The sequence below is a fragment of the Agelaius tricolor genome, unplaced genomic scaffold, assembly GCF_023055355.1.
Source record: "Agelaius tricolor isolate 1412-34295 unplaced genomic scaffold, bAgeTri1.0.p SCAF_1, whole genome shotgun sequence".
In the NCBI taxonomy this organism is placed as follows: domain Eukaryota; kingdom Metazoa; phylum Chordata; class Aves; order Passeriformes; family Icteridae; genus Agelaius; species Agelaius tricolor.
In genome coordinates, this window is record NW_027269261.1 from 101,823,291 (window position 1) to 101,841,803 (window position 18,513).

The 18,513-nt window shown below is 42.2% G+C and overlaps 1 protein-coding gene across 5 annotated transcripts in view; it reads right to left on the bottom strand.

Moving 5' to 3' along the window:
- Nucleotides 1–1,887: 1,887 nt before the first annotated feature.
- BACH2 (BTB domain and CNC homolog 2) overlaps nucleotides 1,888–18,513 on the bottom strand; it is a 188,141-nt gene continuing 171,515 nt past the window's right edge. For all 5 annotated transcript variants that reach the window (XM_071445870.1, XM_071445862.1, XM_071445866.1 and 2 more), the window contains 2 exons: nucleotides 12,510–12,716; nucleotides 1,888–8,849 (listed from right to left, as the gene is read on the bottom strand). In XM_071445870.1, coding sequence (XP_071301971.1) covers nucleotides 8,370–8,849; nucleotides 12,510–12,716 — 687 coding nt within the window. In that variant the 3' untranslated portion in view covers nucleotides 1,888–8,369. The remainder of the gene's footprint in view (nucleotides 8,850–12,509; nucleotides 12,717–18,513) is intronic.

Consider the following 18,513-nt stretch of genomic DNA (forward strand, 5'->3'; position numbering starts at 1 on the left):
AAAGGAATAGTTTGATTTGAAAATAACCTGCAAGGCTATGTGGCCTCTATCTCTCCAGACTTCAGCAGCTGATGAATAAAAAAACAGTGGAAACAGTCATGGAATCTGAAAGGACAGAAAATTAAAGAGAGCAAAAAACAGCTGAAGAATATCTGCAGCTTTTCTGCCTGTGCTGCTGCAATCCTCAAATTCTGATAGAGCCTTTCCATGCCAATGTAGCCTCCTCATAGCTAATGCTTTTGGATTCAAAATTGAAACTAAGTGATATCAGACAATTTACTTTAAGTGCAAAACATCTATGCTTTCCATTTGGCTGTTTGAGAAGATCACATTGTGGTCACGAAAATCTTATTTGCTTCACAGCCTCATTAACTCATACAGAAGAACCAAAAGACAAGCAAAGCCAAAAAGAGCTCATTTCAGTTTGCTAGTACAGCCTAGCTCCAGAGGGTTGGCTTCCTGGGTTCTATGCAGCCCAAGGAAGCAGCCCAAGAAAGCAGCTCTTCCACTGGTGTACTTGGAAAATAAAGCAGCTTCTTCTGACTGTCCCTGATCCTGTTTCAGGTCACATACTTAAAACTGCTTTTATTTGTCACAGTTCACATTTGCTATCATCTCAGGAGGGAATGATGCTTGGAACAAGTTTGTTTGCGATGCAGCTTTCCCTATGCATAAAAATCCTCCATCACTTGACAACTCTAAGGCAAGGCTAGCAGAAAGCAGGACTGCAGGAAAATAACTCAAGCACAAAGATTGCAGTGTTTTGGTTTTTTTCAAGAGCACATGATTTACATTCATATTCTGCCTCACTAGAAACTCACTGACAATTTGCCTGTGCGTTTATTCAGTATTTTAAGGAAAAAAAAAAAAAAGAAAATAAATACTTGAAATGGTGGCCATTAAATGCCAGCAACAATTGAGGGATGGAGAAACAGCTTTGCTAACATACTCTGTCTGCTGCCAGGCTGCGTTGATGAGGTGGATACATCTTCTGATAGATTTGATGGGGTGGGAAGCCTTCTTCAGATATGCTCAACAGGAAGATGCTAAGGTTGGTGGACAAGGGAACATGATTAATGGTCTTCTGTCTGGTGATAAAAAAGCCTGGGGACCTCCCTCCAGCAGCCTGACCTCCTCCTCATGCCACAGAGTGTCATCCCAAGTGTGTGGGCCAGGGCAGGATAACTGGTCACACCATTCCCCCCTCCCTGGGTCTGCTCCAGCCAAGCTGCTGGGCAGGCTCCCAGCTTGCATCCAACACAAGGAGAGAGGCGGCAGATGTAGGACCCCCACAGCACAAACACCTCCTCGCTGGACCCCATGTCCTGCTTGTGGTAAATAGCATCTAAAACTGTTATAATTTCTTTTTTCCTTTCTGGCTTTCCTGCGAATGGTCCATGGCACAAGTTTCCTCTTTCAGGGAGGAATACAACAGAGACTTTTTAGCTATGTTTTGTTACTACACAAACCTCTCTCAGTTTCTCTCAGGTTTTCCTTAAAGAGGAAACAAACCTCAGCCTCTTCCCTTACCTTCCAACAAGTACACCGGCATTTTAGAAGACCAAAACAAAGACTGAGCAGAATTGCCTTAAGTCATGCACTAAGGGAACGAGTATAGATACAGCTTATTTGATCTTCCAAAAAAACTTATTTCATGTTTGCAACGGAACACCCTGGGCTGTTCCTGCAGATCAAAGGTAGCTTGGATCCCTGGATCAAAGACTGCTAGTGAATTAGCAGTGGGACCACGTGAGTAGAAGTCTCTTCATTAGTCCAGAGATTCACCTGGCAGTAACAACTGTTTCCAACCCACCCTCCTGTGTCTCACCTACAACCCGCGTGTTAGCTGGGCCCTGCAACGTTGATTTCAGAGTCACGATGAGACAATTTACAATACATAATGATATGTCTTTATTTCATCAACAGAAATGGTGTCTAGACAAAATTCAGTTAACACTAGCAATTCAAATGAATGAAAAGGGTTGGGTGGTTTTTTTTCATTTTTGTTTTTTTGCACAATACTGTATTTACAATGAGTAAATGACATTTTAAATTCATTAGTTCATAGCAATGCTTTCTTCCAAAAAGGTAAAAATTCTTAGTAACAGAGAGTAAGCATCAACAGCCACCTCATTTATTTATACAATAAAAATCACAAGAAACCACAGTCACCTAGAAAAAAAAAATAAAGACAAGCTTAAGAACTAGTACAATAAAATGATGCATTGAATTAAGTTACATTAATCGCATAGAATTTGTGTAAAAAGTATGTAGAAAAAACACCTGATGTAACCTGTTACAGTCATTGACCAGTTATGAGAGGTACAGAGGGTTATACAGGTAGATATGTGTGAAAACTGTCCATACTGTTTGACCTGGGGAGGAAGAGAAGAGGGGTTGCACCCCCTTGCATACACTGATAAAACCCTGTTTTGAATATGGCCTCCGAAGTTTGTAAGGCATATATAAGAGGTGCACTTGTAACCAACTGGTTCTGGAACAAACTCTTAGGGCATCCTCACCCTTGAAATCAAAGGTGATGCTTGCAACTTTGAGTAAACAACCACGCATTGAGTATCACCAAAGTGTTTAGTATCATTCCTGCTGGTCTGAGGGATCCAGAGAGCTTCAGGCAGAGCAAGCGCAGCAGTGAGAACAGGACTGAAACCATGCACATTCCTCTCGGGTACATCACAGCTGCAGGGTACCACCAGCCTGGGCAGGGGGTGCCAGCCACAACCCCCAGCACGGGGCAGCTGCTCCCTCCTCTGCCCACATCCCAGAGCACGGGCTCCTCTGGCTGCAGGGATGAGCCCACCGTCCACCGCAGCCCCCGCCTGGCTCCCTCCAAAGCAGGGGGAGTCGTTTGGGTGCGTAGCCTGGGACCATCTCTGCTTCTAAGCAATCAATGAAATCAAACACTGCCAGTTCCAATTTCTATTTTGGGATGTTAGTTTCTTTCTGCATGCCCTTAATTAGCCAAAAGGGACAACAATGGCACTGCACGAACCACACAGTTACTGTCAGTTATGGCAAGGGCTCTGCCCACAGTCACGTAAGTTTGCACAAGAACAGGAGTCATCTAACTGGCTTTTTAGCAGTCGTTTGGTTGGGGCAATAAGCTTATAAAAAAGATATTTTTAGCATTCCTTCCTGCCAAAAAGTGATTTTGTTAGCAAAAATGGCAATATTATTAATGTAATACCTTAAAATGCTCATCAATAATTGACTTCAATATAAATAATACCTATCTTGGTGGAGTGTAGGAAAATACTGTACACTTAATCTTTGCAAGTAATGCCATTAAAATTTTAAGAGTAGAGGGAATTATTATTCTACAGACCACCAACAATAGATCTTTTAAATATACACACAGAATTTGAACATATGCATATACACATATATTGTATTCTACAGCATCAGACCTGATGCCTGAGTCATAAAATACTCCAGGGAGTATTATAAATATACATATATGTATTATAAACAGTAAAATACACAAACACACACTGACTAGAATTATAGATGTATGTATACATACATACATACATGTATTCTATATATGGATGCAAAATTAACTTGGACTGTGTTGGCAGAGACAAAACTGAAATGAAGTCAAAATCTGTTGAGAAAATTTTTACCAGGAAAGAGAGCAGAAATTCTTTATGTTAATAGTTTGAGTTTCACCTCACTTCTGATAAAAATAAAACTGCTCCATACTTAGCAGATCCCCTCCTTATGCAAAGCCGCTGCTCATACTGAGATAAAACTTCTCAAGGCAGCCCTAAAATAGAGACTTTTAAAATGCTGTAGCCATGGGCTACAACATTCACCCAGAGGCACCTTCAAAAGCATCTCAGATCGGGGAAAAAAAGAAGTGGAAGCAGCACTGCTTGTTGTAATGGTAGAGGATGTCAAGTGGAGCAAAATGTGAGACTGTGGAAAGCTGGCAAACATCCACTTTGTCTCACTGCAAAATTCACTATGGGTCTCCTATTCTGCGAATGCACCCCTTACTCTCTCTCCTCACCACCACAGCAGTGGATTACAAGACACAGATGAGGATGTGGTGTTGATTCTGGAATTGCAATGCTTCACCACATTTTCTCCTAGTGGATCAGTTTTTAATTTTATTACAGGATTATAGTGATTCCAGCATGCAGATTTGTTTTATTTACTAGGCAGTCATGAAGTCACAGATTAAAAAAATTAACTATATATCTAGGCATTTTAACTTCTATTTAAGCACTCTTTAGGATACAGACATGATGAAGTGTCACACTCCAGATTAACAACCACAGTATCAGCATTAATCATTTCTCTGGCAGGAGTTAATCCACTTAGCAAAGTTACATATCTCGTTCCCACTCTGCTTTTTAAAGAGAAGTAGCAGTTAGCATACTAATCACTGTGGCTTGCTTTTGCAGCACATTTTACTTCCTTGGGAAAAAAATAATACAGGGATTAGATCCAAAAATATAGTGCATCTTAAAAGCAGCATATACCCTTAGAAAGACATTTAATAAATTACTTGTACAATATATAAAATAATAGTTTTATACTGCAGCATCAAACTCTTGACGCCTGAGTCATCACGTTAGGAAGTCAGTGATATAAATACTGGGATCTCCTGATAATACAGCCAACGTTTTTGCTTTTGTTTTGTTTGTTTTCTGTTTTGTTTTCACTCTTTTTTTTTTTAATTTATTTTTTCACTACCTTTTTGTTCCAGAATCAGCTTGCAATGAGCTTTAATTGTGTTCAAGGCACCCCCAGAGAACGCAGAGAAACAAACACATTATATAGTGTAGTACTCACCTGACAAAGCATAACAAGCCTAAATGAAATGAGGTTTCCTGGCAATACAAGTATAGCAATGGCAGAGGAAAAGGAGGACTAGATACAGACTGGACAGAGCTCCAAGGACTCACGTGCCCATGGGAGCAGAGCAGTGCTCAGAGGGGAGATGGGGTCTCACCATGCCATTCCCAAGCAACGCCCAGCAGGAGAGATGCTGCATGTATCCTCTTTGACAAATGCAAAGAGATTCTTAAGATCACAGTGACCACTGGCCAAACTCTTAGAATTCTGCAGTCAGATTTTTTTTTTTTCCTCTTTCCAATGATGTTTTGTGGTCATTGGTTTGACCTCGTGAGACAAGAATGGTTGGGTGTGTAAACTGATGTCCAGGTCTGAAACTAATTCTCCCAGTATTTTCCTTTAAATGTTAGCCCAGTAACTGCTTTGAAAGCCACATGGTTCAAAATAGCAAAAAAACCTCAAAACAAAATAGAAACAAAAAACAACCACCACCACCACCAAAAAAACCCCACTGAAAAACCATGATACATGTAAATATAGGAAGCAATGACACAAAATCAGCCACTTCTAATGGGAAAGAATGAAATCAAACATCCAGAAAAGCTTGCAGGGGAGGGAAAGAGAGAGACGAGAGAAAGGTTGAGGAAGAGACACTTATTTGAGCAGTGGTTTTAAATATCAGTTCCCAAGGTAGAGGAAATCAAGGGACCCAGCACCAGTATGAGGCCAGGTCAAACCTAAGAGCTGCAGCGCAATGGGTTGTGTGGGTGGGTTTTTTAAACCGTCGGAATGAGGTCAAGAGTACCAGTTGCACATGAGTTGTTAGTAGAGTAAATCTTCATGTCAGGAAGCAAGTTAAAACTTGGTTTTATACTCATAAAACATTCTATCTATTCATATATATAGGAGGTCACTTAAAAATAAAAAAGGCAACAGAAAAACATCTTTAAAATACTGTGTCAGTTGACCCTTCCCTCCCACTCCCCCAACCCCCCCCCCCCCCAAGTAGCTATGACTCTATAATGTGATTCACATTTAGTTTTAAATTCTAGCTTTCACCATGGTCTCATAGAAACAAAACTTCTCTGCGAAGCACAGAACTGCTTTGCAACGTCAACAAATTCAAAGGAAAATCAAATCCCACCCCCCACCAAAGAGCTTCTCAGTGAAGTTACCTGCAAAGGATGGTTGGGAGGGGGTTCAGATATTTTTAGGTTAAGCTCTTTTAAAAAGAAAGGACAACTCCTCCCCCTTTTTCAACCGTCTGAACTAGGAGTTTATGGCATTTGTATATTTTTGAACATTTAAAGGTAAGGATTTTGTACAGTAATGATTAATACCTAAACATAAATATTCTCCTACATTATATACTAGTTTTTCTTTGTACATGCGGGGAAAAAAAGTATTTTCAACAAACATGGCACATGCTATATGCAGTTCCTCCTCAGTAGCTTGGCTACAATTACAATAGTTTGCATGAGGAGGATAAAAGCAAGACTTTGTGGCGAGTGGGCGACAGTCCATGAGCACAGTCTGAAGATGGAAGAAAGTGGAGAGAGGGAGCTGATTCCTCCTCCAGGGTTCAAGATGCTGATCTACTTGAGTGCCTCAAAAAACCACCAGCGCACACCTCTAGTGTAAACGTTAGCACAGAAGAACACATTATCACTTAGTGCTTCTGAGAAGCTGCTTCCCCACACTTTTTTTTTTTTTAACAGGTGTGAACAGCTGGTCATTTTTTTTTCAGCGAGAACAGACAATATCAGCCAATAAAGCACATGACAGTTGTCGTCGATAAAGCCACACAACCTGGCACACGTAGGGCAAAGAACCACAAAATAAAAACTCAGTACACTTAGAATAGTAATAATTATTAAAAAAAGCATTAGGAGGTTGTTCTTCTGTCTACACTGTACATACAGATGCTATGCTTGGAAAGCTGCTGTCTCACACAGTCATAACATGAGTCAACATTAAGATACAAGTCCAATACAGTTACAACTAAGCCAATTCACTGAGTAATCTCCTTTGAGACAGCGCTCTTTTAGCTGCAGTTTGTGCTGAGGGCAATGCTGCAGGATGAGAGGATCCCGGAACACAACAATTTGATGGGTAAGTGACCAAATAGGGTGTTGGCAAACGTATGTTTTGCTCTTAGAGGATACAGTGCTAGCTGGACTTCCGTAAGGAAACCAAAGTCAACAACTAGGGGCGTGATCCTGCAACTCTGCCTACCTAGGCAGGGTCACTGACTTCACCAGACCCAGCTCTGCAACTTGGGTCTGGTGGGGAGAACAGGTAACATCTGAGGACAGCTGAGGTCAGGCTCTGGGGACTTAGCCGGAGCAGCAGTTGCTTCCATGAATAAAGGATGCAGAGTGGGGCTGAAGAAAAAGCCCCCAGGTATATTGACGTGATCTCTGTTTGCTTTACTTCGTGGAACATTTGATGAATTGATCCAGTTGTCAAATACACTTTTCTCTAAAGAGTGAAATATACTTTCCCCTATAAGACTCCAAAACCATCATTAACAGCACTTAAACTTGGTTTGTGAAACAGAAAGAAGTCTAAATATAAAAATAATTCAAGCAGATTCTCTTTACAAATTGTATAGTGAATTCAGTATTTGGCAAGACTGTTTTTACTACATAATGAGCTCCTGAGTGTTTGTCTATTAGATAAAAATTTTCTATTTCCTTTAAGCCATAAAGCAAAGAAAACCATATACTCAAGTTATTCTGAAGTCATGACTTCATTTATGAAAAGAGGTTTGACCAGAAACTCAGTGCAAGTGGCAAAGTTGACCATTACTGTACAGTATCTGCAAGAAAATAAAATAACTCCACATTGCTCAATGGCACGAAATGGCTGTGCCAAAAAAAATTGTCTATAATAAAATCTCAAATAAGTTTCCGACATTAAAGTTTTATAAATAAGTACAAATTGAATGCTATTGCTGAACTGCGAACTGAGGAAAAAATTATCGTGTAACAAGTTACCAAACTAGTTCTAGCATCAAGGACAAAAAGGAATGTTGGAACTTGTTTGTACAATAGAAATGAAATCTTCCAGTTTGTAGGATGAGAAAATTGAGGCATGCAGGGACTCTTGCATATGGATATATATATTTTATATATATTATATATAATATGTACAGTTTAGCTATAAAACTTTGATGTGTAAAGAAGCTGTCTTCAATGAAAAATTGAACATTCAGAGGAAATTCCTGAGTTAGGGTTTTGTGACATGGGCCACTGAGAAAAAAGCTGCGGTTGGGTCCTCAGAGGTGTTATGTCCATCCCTGTTAAGATTGAAATCAACATACAAAAACAGACAGTGTTGCCACTGCTTCGTTCCCTGCCTGAGCAAGGGATAGCACCATTGTGAAGAGAACTCCTGCTTGTAGAGAGGAGGGAATACTTAAAAACAGTATTGCTGCTAAGACCACTGTAGTGTGCACCAAATACGTTCTTCTAGACAACAAATGAACACTGCCACTGGCTGACTGAAGAACACCTGACCAGGTGTAACGTTAAGGTTACGAGTCACTAGGTGTAATCTTTCCTGGGTTGTTCATCTGTTGTACATTTATCAGTCATTTCCTGACAGAAGTCTACCGTGACCGTTTGGCTGCTCTGCTCAGGTGGAAGCTCTCTCTCGGGGTAAGTACCTGCGTCGGCTCCATCCAATCCCGCGCCAGCCGAACAATTTTCCGAGATGTTGTTGGGCAGCCAGGGCGCTCCCAGCTGCACCGAGCCTTGCTCTGAGCAGCATTGCATGCTCTCCCCGACGCACTGGGAGCTCACCAGGCCCTGCTCCACACCAGCTGGGGCGGGGCTGATGGTGGTGACCGGCTGTAGATCCATGGGTCTGAGAACGGGGCAGTATCGGTGGAGGGCTTGGATCTGTTCCGGGCTCTGCATGTCTCTACACACTTCTTGGGAAAGACACGAGAAGTTGTCTAGCAATTCTCCCATGCTCGCTTTCAGCTGGTTCCTTTCTGAGAGCAATTTCTCTTTCTCACACACCTGAAAAAGAAAGAAGGCATCTTAGACTGAGGAAGGGACATCCACTGCCTGCTCACTTTGGGCACATACGTGTGGCATTGACATTCTCTGAAAAATCCCTTCGCCCAGGATTTTTCTCCTGGGAAGCTGAGAAGTCTCAGAGAAAAAAGAAAATTATTATTATCGCATTTGCTTCTCCTTTGCTTTGCTTGTCTGGAATGTGTTTGGAGACTGTTTACCCACAGGTGATTGTTTTATTGGATTCTGGTATGAGTTGCTTTGTCTCATTGGCCAATCAGTGCCAAGCTGTGTCAGGACTCTGGAAAGAGTCATGAGTTTTCATTATTATCTTTTTAGCATTGTGTACATATCCTTTCTGTATTCTTTAGTATAGTTTAGTATAGTATTCTTTAATATAATATAGTATCATAAAATAATAAATTAGCCTTCTGAGAACATGGAGTCAGATTCCTCATTCCTCTCTGCCACGAGGGTCCTTGCAAATACAATACATATGCAGCAGTACCCAAGAACACCAATGTGTCACACCTCTTTTCATATGGCCAGAGGAAAAGTCACAGAGACATCAAGTATTTGACCACCACGGCCTGTGTGGACAGAACTTTGGGAAACATCTGGAGAAAAACATTTGAACTGGAAGAGGATAGAATCCCAAGTTATTCCCACAGAACTGTTCCCTTTATAAACTAAGGCTGCCCAATAGATTATATAAAAGAACTCTGAACAAAACATTTTGAGGAAGAAGTGCCATTTCCTATCTAATCAGCAAGAGAATGAGTTAATTCCTGAAATGAGGATAAGCTGCTGGTGTTCGGCTCACCCTTGAACTGTCAGGTTGGCTGCTTAGGCTGGGTGCACCCCTGGAGCTCCTTACTCCTGAGAGAGGTGAGTTTATTCAGAAGAGAGGATCTAAGTGTGCTCTGTGGCCTGCACCATGGCTTGTTTTCTTATGTTCTGGTGTTTAATGGTTTGAGCTCGATCTAATACAGATATTTTTATGAACCCAGCCTAGGGTTTCACCTCTAAAAAATGGTGTTGATTCACTGTAGACTGACTGGGATGGTCCTGCTGCATCTCCTTCTGTCTCAGGCAGGTGGGCACACAGCTCGAGAGAGAAGATGAGCTTTTGTAGAGTACCAGAACTATTTCCAGAGCTGAGCTGGCCCCAAAAGCAGCACAGCCACGTATCTCACCTAGTAACACTGCTAAACCCAAGATGTCTCTGCATCTGAGGTGTGAAAGCTCCACAACTCAGATAATCCAGCTATGGGTGGTTGTTGACAGCTGATAGTATTGCCCTGGGTCCAGAGCCCACACTGGAAGCATACAGCTGCATGAATGTGAAAGAGAGCAGTACACATGAAAAGAACTAACTGCTAAAATATTGATAAATCTATCAAGAAAGCACAAAAATAATAAAAAAATAAACAGATGCTCAAGTACATCTTGAGATGATGAATTATGGAGGAGAATATGCTGCGAGTTTGCAGGGAAAAAAGGGAATGTGAGTGGGTAGATGAATGAGTGAGAGAAAGCAGGCAAAAAAAATTACCTATCAAACTCTGAGGATACAACCATTTCACTCACTGTCTGCTGTGAAACCATCTGTGTCAAGAAGATGGGTGACTTACAGTAACTACAGGGGGGAAAGGGGTCTTTCATAAAAAAGACCCAGCCACATGAAAAACCCTTAAACAACAGCACCATTATGTAATTCATGAGACTGGAAACTGCTGATCACAAAGTGGACAGAAGAAAACAAAGGAATTTCCAGTGGTCATGTGTTATATGTTTATTGTTTTCCCTGTCCCTGTCTAACAGCTCAGGGGGCTGGGTACCTGGGGAGCAATCAGTCTTACTACTGAGTAAGGCTGAGGCAAAGAAGGCATTAAGTACCTCAGCCTTTTCCTCCTTCTCTGTTGCTATGTTTTTACTGCATTCAAGAAAGGATGGAGATTCTCCTTGGCCTTCCTTTTGTTGCTTGTCTGTTTAAAAAAACATTTTTTATTGTCATTTACAGCAGTAGCCTGATTAAGTTCTAGTTGGACTTTTACCCTTCTAATTTTCTCCCTTCATAACTTCACTATATACTTGTAGTCCTCCTGAATAGCTGCCCCTTCTTCCAAAAATAAAAAACTCCATTTTTTCTTTGAGTTCCAGCTGAAGCTCTTTGTTCAGCCACGCTGGTCTTCTCCAGTGTCTTATATTTTTGCACATGGGATCAGCCTGCTCTTGTGCCAGCAAGATTTATTTCTTGAAGAATGTCTGACCTTCCTGAACTCCTCTCTTCAGTACTGCCTCCTAAGGGATTTTCCCAACCAGTCTTCTAAACAGGCCAAAGTCTGCATTCTGGAAGTCCAAGGTGGCAGCTCTGCTGACCCTCCTACTTAATTCTCCAGAAACCAAAAATTCCATCAAATTAGGATCACTGTGCCCAAGAAGGCATCCAGCCATCACTTCACCCACCAGCCCTTCATTGTTTGCAAACAGGTCCAGTGGGGTGTCTTCCCTACTTGGCTCACTCACTGCATATTGCCACATATTCAAGTCCCCTTTGCTAAATAGAAATGTCAACTTTTTTTTGGGAAGAATCCTGTAACTCAAATGGTTTTTGATTCCTCAAATTGAGCATGGATCAAGCCCACAAGGCCACTCATATGCCTTTCATTCATTCCCCTGAGATAAGTGCTTGTGCTGGGGAGAGGACTTAAAATTTTTATTTTGTCTGTCTACAGTTTACTATATCAGACAATAATGGCAATGTCACAGGATTGCGTGAAATCAATTAACTCAAACTAATTTTCAAGTGAAGGCAACAGGTATAAGGCTGAATCACCCCCTGCTGCTAGTCCAGCCCTCAGAGTGCTGCTCCTGAGGCTCTGGAGAGTGAGACAGGAACTCCTCCCCATCACCAGCTCAGTGCAGAGCGACAGGCATGTGCAGCTAAGACTGAACCTGCTTCTTCTGACAACCTGATGAGGATCCATCCACTCTTTCACTGTGCAGAACCTCTGACTCACCCTGTACACACTGTGCATTATACTCAGTGCAGGAAGCAGTTGCTCACTATTTTGTTTATCTTTGTTGTGTTGTTTGTTTTGCATCAGTGCAGCACTACTCTGAACAATGTTTTGATTTTTTTTTTTTCCCCCCAGGGCTTCAGCAGCACAGCATCTGAAAGCTTCACAAGCCTTGATGATTTAAGCCTCCCAACCAGCTTGTGAGGTCAGTGCCACCTCCCTGTTACAGACGGGAAGCAGACAGGCACAGGCAGCAAGTGAGTAACCCAAAGTCTTGTGGCTTTCTGCCATTTGTGAGGTGATGGTAACTCAGCTTCTTCCAACAGATCCCTGCCTCTTCCACACGATGTTTCCTACAGCTTGAGCAGAGAACAAAGCAAAATGAAACACAACAAACCCCACCTGAGGTGTCCATCCCATGACTGAAAGTGAGAGGAATTTTTTAAGCAGCCCCTTGGCCTCGCTCCAGTCACCTCACTCCCTTACATTAAAATGTGGCGGCACTGTCCATTGTGCATCATTCTGCTCATCAGTGCACAAACTGACTGAACCCCCTGAAGTCTGGGCTGGAATTGCTGCTGGTGCCCTGCAGGCTACAGTGTGAGGGTGAGCTGGGCTGCAGCGAGGGCACAGAACTCACCAACTTGCGGATTTCACATTCCAGGTTCTGAATGCAGTCCAGTTTCCTCTTGCGGCAGCGCTGGGCTGCGATCCGGTTCTTGCTGCGCCGGCGGACATCGTGGATGAACTCGAGCTGCTCTGAGGTTAGCTTGTGCATCTTTATCATCATCTGGAAATCATTCCTTGGAAGATCTGTGATTTGATCAACAGGAAAAGGAAGTTTCACCTAAAACAAACACAAGACAAGAGCAAAGAGTCACATTTTGCTTGCTCAATGCAAGCTGAAGAACAGTGAGCGGAAGGAGGATTATCTTTGCTGCCACCCCCTCAATAAACAACAAACCAAGTTTTACATTGAGCAAGTTCTTCCCTTGTGGCACATTGTGGAGGTCCAGATGGTAAGGATAAGACGATAATCGTACTTAAATCAGCAACACATATGAATCCCAGATAAAAATTTCATCTTTCTACAAAGCCTTAATAAATGATCTCATTGCATTAAAAGAAGGTTCTGTCCACTAAGAGACATGGCCTTCTGGAAAGAGTAAAGTACCTTGCTGCTATTATATTCAAACTAGTTTCAAGGAAGGGGCTATTACCACAGCAGGAAATGTGCATCTGCTCAGACTGCAGGACTGAAAGTTTGATTAAGTATGATATTAAAAATACAACCTGGCACCTCAAGTGGATGAAAAATAATGTATTGCAATTAGGAAAGGTCACCTAATCAGCATATCAACTGAACAATATACTGTGTAAGAAGAAAGGGTCAGAGGAGTGTGATGCAACATATCCTATCTTGCTAAAATACATACATTTAAAAATAAACCTACATATGTTGACACTCTAATATTCTTGCAGACTACAGAGTACTGAAATTGTATTTCTTGAAAAGGTCAGGGTCTGACTTCAAGAATCCTAGCAATTATGCATTAAAGCAGAGCAAAACACAAAGCTCCCAGCAGTCTGAAGCAATGAACACACACTGTGTCAAAAGCTTAAGAATGGTGGATGTGCTCAAAGCCTTTTAGGTTTTTTAGCCCAAAATCTATCAGTTTGCTCAAGCCAAAGTAAGCACCTCCCTTTAGGAACCTCGCTTCACTTAGAGCCTTGGACTGATAACTGTTAAAAAACTGATGTTCTTTGGCCAACTGTTGTATTTGGTGGCCAGATAAGAGTCAGCTGACAAAGCTGAAGGAGATGCAGAGTAATTCGATTGACCCCTTCTTTTTTTGAGTCATACCCACACTGCCCAAAAGATGGCAGTAAATATTTATGTTTCTGTCCCTGTTTGGTACAATCTAACCTCTGGAACAAGGAGACTATTCTGCACACAGGCTATCAAAGAAGGTAAGTTGCTCCAGCCAAATGAAAGATAGGGGCTGAAAACATTCCTTCGATATTTAAAACATGCATTGTCTTCAAATGGTGCTCTTAATAATTATTTGGAAATAAAGAAAGCAACAACATGGATTATAAGTTATCTTCTTCAGAGAGCTGAATTGTTCAAGCAGAACAGTTTGCTGAGGACACACATACACCAACACAGAGCAGTGGCCTCTGGCATTGACAGTCATGGACCCTCACCAGGCACCTGAACCTGCAGTAAGCAGTTCCTCACCTTGTTCAGGGGCGTTCTTGGCTGTTTTCTTGTACCCTTCTAAAACTGCTCTGTGCATCGCCGAGCCTGGGGTATGGGAAGTTCTGTGCAAACACCCACCACATTCTTTCAGATGGCTTCATGCCCTGAATGCTCATTCATGCCCCTCTGCCCCACGTGTCCAGGTGCTGCTTCATAACACACTGCTTGACAGGTCAATTTAAAGCAGCAAGGAATGCCAAACACTGCCCAAACCCTCCCAAATTCTTGCTTGTACACACAAAGGCTGACCTGAGGCACAGGGATGTGAAATACCTTGTTTACAGACAGCCAGTTAATGACATGAAACCTGTTTGATTTCCCCTCCCAAGCCTTTGGATGGTTAACACGAACTCAGTGTCACCTGCTTTTTTTCTCAAGCTTCTACCAGGGTCTGAAAATGAAAACAGCCAGTGCTTTCCTCTGAAAGACACCACAGTTTCACTGCAAAACCAGCCCTTTCATGTTCACAGTTTTTCCTTATTTTCTTAAGACCAAAATGGAAAGCAATGTTAACTTTATTTCTCCCTACCTCTCCCTTTCAAAACATATTTACTTGCAAGGAGGAGATGTGCTTGCAGCTGGAACAGGAATGAAAGAGAAGCAATTTAAATATGTCAGGTAGAAGTTGCTGAAGGGAAATAGGAAAATAAATAAAAAAAGATTTGTTTAAAAAAAAGGGATTGAAAATAAAACCATCTACACAGCAGATCAGAGACTGCTATCAGTAATCCCAGCATAATCCCACTCCTGTCACAGGCAGCACTGCACAGGATTAAAAATGTGAAAGGGAAAGTGGAAGTGAGTCAGACTCATTTCCTTCACCATTCACAGCATTTTTATTGCCTGTCTCCCTCTTCGAAATCAGCTGTCAACTGAAAAAAAATAAATACCAACCCACCAAGCTTTTGGCACGGCCACAGTGAATAACTGCACCCGGTGTTGCTGCAGTGAGAGGCTAAAGTGTTTTACATCTGCACAGGGCAAGACTCTCAGCTGCTATTTACCATAACAGAGTGGTGAGTCATTTTGCTAGAGCCTGCAACTGTGCAGTGGGTGGGATTCATCTGACTCACCCAGAGCTGCCTGAGATGATGGGTTGGGACTACCTAATGTCCTGCTCCCTTCAGATGGCAATGCTGCACGGCTTCTCCCTCCTTCTGGCTGCAGAAGGAGTGGATTTAAGACTCAGAAAAGATTCTGCATCTTACAGGATCTATGGGAGGTGAGAGAAACTCACCTGAGGTGTCTGAGAAAGACAGTCAATCTTTTAGAAAAAAAAAAAAATTGAAAGAAAACCAGGAGTATGCTCTCTTGTAAAGTTTTCTTTCTAATTACTATGAATTTTTGGTTCAAACTATTTCAAATTAAAAATGAAAGTGGGATCCCTGCTCCTTCCAGGGGTTACTCCAGCCAGAGCTAACCTCACAGAGCTCCAAAATCTTCCCTTATCTGCACAATTATTCTTTCCCTGCATTTTTGCACTAGCAGCACAAGCTTGCTTTCCACCACACAACAAATAAACCTTCTACCACCACTGCAGACTCTACTGCCCCAACTCTGCCAATCTACCCTGGGGAAAAAGGAAACCTGGTTAGGATTTTATGGCATTCCCCCCCCTTTATTAGCATTAGGATGCCAGTGTAAATGTCAATGCTTTGAGAGGCCAAGTCAGAGCAGTGATGTAGGCAGACAGGGACAGCGACTGACTCAGCACATGCAAGGCCCATATATAACCAATTAATTCCTTCAAGCTTCACTAGTTAGTGCCAGCTTGGATCATATGCCAGTTACTGCTGTTCTGCTCATCTATTGCACTAGTTACTCTTGCTGCCCTCCCCCTTCTCTTTTTTACTTGGAATAAAGGAAAGAACTGAGGACCTGTATTCATTCCCATTAAAACATAAAATATCAACTCTTGAAAATTTCTTTATCCTATGGGTAACCTTAGCTTCTTCATTCTTTCTTTATATATTAATTAAGACATCATCTCACCCTAGCCAAGTGTTAGTAAAGATAATGAACTTCCCAAATGACACTTTAACATCACAGTAACTTAAAGGACAAATATATTATCCATAAAAAAAAGCAACCATTATGTAGTGGGCATGGGAAGGTTGAACTCATTGTACCAGCTGGTCAGTTGCTGCAGAGATGTAAGAAAAAAGCCTGCTGCCTTAGTGCCCTCAAATCCTGAAAGCCTCTGACACTTGCTGACTCTTTGGAGGCTCTCAGGACCCACCCAAGCAATCCAGCCCAGGGGCTCAATCATATTAATGCCTTTTTTTTTTTAAATGCAGAAATAGGAACTTGGCTTCACACAAGAGAGTCCAAGGCATTAATGTTGTGTTCTCAAGTATCTTCCTTAGCATGCGAGTCTGTCTTCCACACACACTCAGGAAGAAATTCATCCCAGGAGAGGAGCTGAGGGGTGTCTGCCTGTGATAGGGGCTGAATTATCTACAGGGTATTTCAGGCACCACTTGTGGTCCTACAGACTAGGGACCTATTCCTGTCCTGATCTCACCTGGACACAGGCTATCTAAGAAGCACAAAGGTAATGGGCCATACTTTGTGTAAGGGACAGCCAAGATACATTTTCTTGTCCTGCTGTCTCCTGGCACAGGTAAAGCCTTCAAAACACCTCCTTTTTTCAGGTGTCAACTATACTAAGATGGCAGAGGACTGCAAAAGGGGAATGATGAGCCCAGGCAGTGAAGATCTACCATTGTGTCAACAAACCAGGTCTAAATTGTCTGTCCCAGTTGAGGTCAGCAGGTTCCACTGCAGTGTGTTCCATCTGACACAACACAGCTGATGGCCCCGTAGAGGCCTGGGGTCCACTCCAGCCTCACCTTGTGAGGGCCATGAGAGGTGTTTGGGTCAGCAAGTGCTGCCTGAGAGGGCACTGCTGTGGAGGCAGCCTGGGTAACCTTTCCATTTGCTACCTGCCTCACACAAGTAGGGGACCAGGCTAATCCCATGGGTGAGTGCATTAACCCAGTAATCAGGAGATGTGGACGGGATTCTCATCCTTTAGCTCATGATTTGGACTTGTATTCAGACCACACACTGCTGGTACTTAGGATGCTGGGCTGACCTCTTCCCATTCACTGCTTGCAGTGTCCCCAGCTCCCAGCCCTTCAAAGGGCACAACAGTATGATACTCCTGCCCTTTAACAGGCTTCTCTGAAACCAGGGATAGCACAGAAACACTGACAGAAGCCACAGGTGCACTTAAGAATGGAAGATCAGGCAGTGAAATGACAGGGGGTAAAGTACAGTATTTCTCTGAAAGAGTTGCTTCTGCAGCTCAAGAACTGGAATCCTTCAAGAGCTCGTGCAAGGTCTTCAGAGCAGAGTATAAAAGAATTGATTGTAGGGCTCCATGAAATAATACAGTGTTTGAAAGGACTCTCCTGAAATTTCAAACTCTCAGTGTTGTTATAATCCAGCAATCCTTTGCTACCAGTATGGAGACCACTCCTAGTGAAGAGAGGAAAGAAAACAAAACTTCCATGAAGTTTATCTGACAAGACCAATGTTTGACAAGACACCATTTAAACAGACATTGAGAAACAATTCCCAGTGCTCTGCTGATGCCAGATTGATTTTCCTGGTCAGGAAAACATCTATCAGAAATCAATCTGGAGACTAATTTTTCTCATTTTCAAATTTGCAAACCTAGCAAAATCAGGAAAGCTGGGGTGACTGATCATCAGATTCTGGGGAGGTATCACATATCACAGCAAGTTAAAGCCTTCACATGTATTTTTCTTGGTTGCCCTTCTTTCCATGTAACATTCTTCACTGAGTAGGAATATTAAGCAGTGAAGCAGTCTCAGATGAGGTAACTCAGCATAGTTACAGTAGATTTCTGGTAGAGCAGCTTTGGTTTACTCCTCTTTTCCGGGGCTCTGACTTGCAGTATTTTGCTAAGCACCAGCAGATAACAGAGAAAGGGTGGCTGCCTGTCACTTAACACGGAGGGGTTTCAACTCTTGCTGAAAGTTATTTACCTACAATATCCTCGAAGGTCTAATTGCATTAGCTTTCCCTTTATGAAAATTTCCTTTGAAAAGTGAGTCACTAACCCAGGCGGGAAATTCTTTTGAAATACAGATGAGGAGACATTGAACGCAACTCTCTAGGTAGTAATAGCTCTTGGAAAACTCCACCTCTTACCTCCTCTTACCCTTGTTTATTTTTTTCCTCAGAAAACTCACTTATCATATTAGACTGAGCTGAGATTTCTTTTTAACTGGTTTACTAGTACAATATTTTTTACAAGTTTTCTAACAGATAAAAACTCTGAAGTACTTGCTGAAGAAAAGGAATACCAAGAAAAGTGGGTAGTGCAGAAGTTTCTGTTCCTTAAGTAGGT